Source organism: Cystoisospora suis, assembly GCF_002600585.1.
Source record: "Cystoisospora suis strain Wien I chromosome Unknown contig_4407, whole genome shotgun sequence".
Classification (NCBI taxonomy): domain Eukaryota; phylum Apicomplexa; class Conoidasida; order Eucoccidiorida; family Sarcocystidae; genus Cystoisospora; species Cystoisospora suis.
The window spans coordinates 12,780-17,074 of record NW_027157199.1 but is presented as its reverse complement, the minus strand read 5'-3'; the positions used below and the strand labels follow the sequence as shown (position 1 = coordinate 17,074).

At 42.2% G+C, this 4,295-nt stretch overlaps 2 protein-coding genes across 2 annotated transcripts; one reads left to right on the top strand and one right to left on the bottom strand.

The window, feature by feature from the left end:
• Positions 1–4: 4 nt before the first annotated feature.
• CSUI_008066 (uncharacterized protein) lies at positions 5–1,381 on the top strand. Its single transcript, XM_068068205.1, has one exon. The coding sequence runs from the start codon at positions 851–853 to the stop codon at positions 1,181–1,183; it is 333 nt and encodes a 110-aa protein (XP_067919822.1). The 5' UTR covers positions 5–850; the 3' UTR covers positions 1,184–1,381.
• Positions 1,382–2,502: 1,121 nt separating this feature from the next.
• Positions 2,503–4,292, bottom strand: CSUI_008065 (uncharacterized protein; the record flags this gene model as incomplete). The annotated part of the gene is made up of 1 exon (XM_068068204.1): positions 2,503–4,292. A coding segment is annotated over one exon (1,143 nt), but the record flags the coding sequence as incomplete, so codon positions are not given.
• Positions 4,293–4,295: the final 3 nt, after the last annotated feature.

Below are 4,295 nucleotides of genomic sequence, written 5' to 3'. Positions count from 1 at the left end.
GAAAGGAAGAAAGAGATAAGAAGGGTTGTCTGAGAAGAGGATGATTGATTTGCTTCTTCTTCGGCTTTCCGTTAGATCAAGAAACGAAAGAATAAGAGAGAGAGGAAAAAAGACGAAGAAGAGAAGAAGACAGGTCATAGCGTATCTAGAGGAGTCTCGAGTGTACGTCAGTGCGCTAAGAGATATGATCTATCCACCTATCTATCTTCAACGTCTCTATCTCTAATCTGTCTGTCTACTCGGAGGGAGGCTCTTCTTGTGTGAAGAGTCTTCTCGAGAACTTCCTTGTTTAGGATGGAAAGAAGAAAAGAAAGAGAGAAAAAAAGAGTCAGGGCGATTGAAAGAAGACAAGATTTGGCGAATGATGACAGGATAAAGGTGTGTCGCTTCTCTAGGAAAGAAAGAAAGGAAAGAGAAAGAAAGAAAGAAAGAAAGGAAAGAGAAAGAAAGAAAGAAAGAAAAGCAAAGTCGGGAAGAATGACGATATGATGAGAGAAGTGAAACAGAGATATACAGGATAAATACATACATAGATAGATAGAGAAATAAAAGAAAGAGGATTGATAGATGGATGGATAGATAGATAGATAGATAAAGATCAAAAAGAAAGATGGATGGATTCTCCTCTTTGTCTTCGTTAGGTCTTGGCGATCCTTTTTGTGAGTTTGCTTTTGTTTCGTTTCTAGTTAATTGATTAATCATTAAATGAATATTTAATGAAATGAATGGAGACCTCCATCGAACGACTCTAGTGTAGACCTATCTATCTATCGATCGATCGATCTATAGAGGGGGAGAGACAGATGATGAATGGCTATGAGGAGATAGATACATAGGCTATTATCTAGCTATGTGTGTATTATGGACGAACATCTGGAGAGGCTGTCTATCTAGTCAAGAGATAAACCTGGTCAATAAGATCGAAAAAAGAAAGAGGAGGAGGAGATACGTGCACCCCCTCGTTCTGATGATCGAAGTGATTGAGGTGTATATACACCTCAATGTCCGAATGGAGAAAGAGAAGAAAAAAAGAGGAGGAAGAGAAGGAGTTTCGATCGTTCATTTGAGAGAAGACGGACATTCACTTCCTTCTTCCAGCACCCATCTCTTCATGAGGGAGAGAAGAAAGAAAGAAAGAGGAGGGAGAGAGAGAATGAGTGAGGTGTGTGTGTATGTGGTCTGATTCGTTTCGAGTGTTTCGTTTTTCTTGCTAAAAAGTTTATTCTTGTCGTTAAGGTTCGTTCTCTTCTTCTTCATCTTGATGGTAGCGGTCATAATAATGATCTACAGATTTCTCTGCACTTTTCGAAGCATCATCGTCATCTTATCGTACCAACTTGACGTAAGAGAGATTCGTAGATGAATGAGATAAGTAACGAACACAAGAAGAAGAAGAAGAAGACCCACTCGCCTTTTCTTCTTCTTTTTCTTTTCATGAGAGAGGAATGACCGATATGTCAGTAGTAGTGGTAGTAGTGGTAGGGTCTTTGATACAAGATCAAGAAGAAGAAGAAGAGAGAGAGCGAGGAAATTCTCACTTGAGTTAGCTTGAGACAGAAGAGAATAAAGAGAGAATACCAGCCAAGGGGGAGGGGAGGGGATCGCGCACATGTCTATCTACCTTTACCAGGCCGCTAAACATGCACACCACACCCAGCCACATAAACTTTTCCCGTCTTCGTTTCCTTTACGATTCTTCCAAGACAAAGACAGGTTTACTTCTTTCAGACTTCCTCCTTCCTCCTTCGTGAAAAAGCGTCACAGCGTCAAATCAGAAGAAGACGTCTGCTCATGAAGATAGACATAGAAACGTTCTTCTTTTATCTCGCTATCTGCCTCTGTTTCTCTTACTCATATACCGTCGATAAGATCGTCACTATCCCCATATAGGCAGATCGTCAATTGAGTCTTCTCCTTACACGCGAACTAGGGCTGCAGACCTTCTCTCTCTCTCTTCTTGAACCCCCTCGATAGAGCTTTTCTTTCAAGTCAAAAGCGGTGTAAGAGGAGTGTTTCTCTGCATCTCTTTATCCTACACACTCAATCGTCTTTCGTTAACTCCAATTCTTACTTCTTCAAGGGACATGCGAAGACGAGTGCTTAACGGCTGTGCTATAGCCACCACTACCACCACCACTTCCCTTGTGCAGACAGTCAACAAAGAAAACTTCTTCGTCTTAAAGCTTCACGGGATTCCCCCTGAATCTCTCCTTGTTAAGGAGATAAAGAGATATCAACTCCTGTCGACTTCTCGTGTATATACAACATCTACCATATCTATCTATCTATATATATTTATATAGACATCTACCATATCTATCTATCTATATATATTTATGTACACCTAGTGGATGAGGTCTAACTAGTTATCTATCCGAGTAGCTCTACGCATATGTATATATATATATATATGCGTAGAGGATATATAGAGATGTATATATATATACATATATATATGTGCAGAGTGAGAGAGAGAGAAGTGGATGTGGTATAGGAGACGAGCTTCGCTTCGAAGTGAGTGGGGAGAGGCTTCACTGAGAAGTCAAAATAAAACACTAAAAAGGCGAAAAAGAAGAAAAAGAGGTGGATCTGTTTCATTCCTTCTGTTGCGAGGAGAAGTAGGAGAGTGTGTTTCAGTGAAAGGATAGAAAGAAAGGAAAAAGGACACGTCAACTTCCTCCTTCTTCTTCACATACACACACCTCGTCGTTCTATCTTATTAGATTCTCCATCTAGGCTAGAGAGAGAAGAATACAACACAACACGCTAGTCACTCCAAATCGTTTCTTTCCATTCATCTATATAAATATATACATAGAGAGAGATCTATGTATCTATGTCTTCTCTTCCTCTTCAATAGTCGCAGTTCCTTCATTCATCTAGGTGATCCCGACCAGCACCTCTGCATCGATACAAAACGAGGATCTCCTTACTCCCTCTCTCCTCCTGCTCCTGCTGTAGCCTCCCTCTAGATATGTATAATTGTCTCTCCATGCCTATAGATACACACACTCTATACATGTATATAGAGAGAGATGTATGATCTTTCCGTGTATATCGTTCTTGTCTCTCTATGTCCCTTATGTGTAGGTATGGCCGTTGTCTGTGTAGATGGAGAGTGTCTGTGGAAGTCTGACGAAGCGTACTTTATGGGGGTGACTTGTTTTGATGTATAATTTGACTCTGCGCTTGAAAAAGGCTTTGCTGGAGATGTGTTTCATTCAATCTTCTTAGTTGCTCTTTATGTTTCAAGATGAGAAGTCTTTCTTCTTTCTCGAGCTTCCTTTTTTCTTCTCGATGCTTCTCAATTAACATCTGTACCTCTTCCTCTTGTCGATTGACTAGTTCATCTAAACGTCGGACGAGCTCTTGTCTCTCGCGGAAGTGTTGGAAACTAAGCTCGAGTCTTTCTACTCTTTCTTTCTGACTGGTCGCTGTGTCTCCCCTCTCACGACTTGTCGACTTCTTCTTCACCCCCCTCATCCTCCTCGTCATCTCTTCTTCTTCTTCCTCTTCTTCTTCTTCCTTCTCTTTGTGTTGCAGGGGAAACGCGGGCTTCTTTCGATGGTTAGAAAGAACATCGTCGATACGAGGAAGAGGAGGAGGAGGAGCCCTCAAAACGGCAGGTCGCTGGTCCCCGCATGCAGGAGAGGGAAGTCCTTCTTCTAGCTGGGGGAATTCAATCACTTCTTCTCGCTTGCGGTAGGCTGAGGTGTGCGTTGAAGAAGGAGGAAGATGATAGTGAAAATAGAGGGGGTCCTCCGCTTCCAAAACACCTTCGCCACCACGACACCTTTTCTCTTCTTCTTTGTCTTTTTGTCTTTCTCCTTCTCGCTCTCTTTCAGCAACAAAACGATCGCAAGATCCTCTTATCTTTCTCTCACTATGCTGTAGGGTAGATGAGGAAGAAAGAGAAGAAGAAGAAGAGGGCAGCAAAGTTGCTAAGGAAGAAAGAGAAGAAGAAGATGAGGGTTGTATATAGCTTGATAGAGGTGGGGGAGGAGAGACTTGTCTAAGGCGGGTGTCATATAGAGCAGAAGAGCTCAGGTTTGTGCGCGGATGTCCTTCTATGAATTTCTCGCTTCCTCCGTCACTTTCTATCCGTTGCTGCAGCTCTCCTCGAAATAGAGATTGAGGTGGCAGTGATGGAGAAGAGAGAAGAGAAGAGAGATGAGAGACTGATCGAGTTGAGGAGAAGTCTGCTGAGTCTCCTTCCTTTTCTTGTTCGGCTTTACATAAATGAATCTCCGGAATGGCTGAGAGAAGAGAGCCCGGAGAGAAGCAGAGAGAAGGTG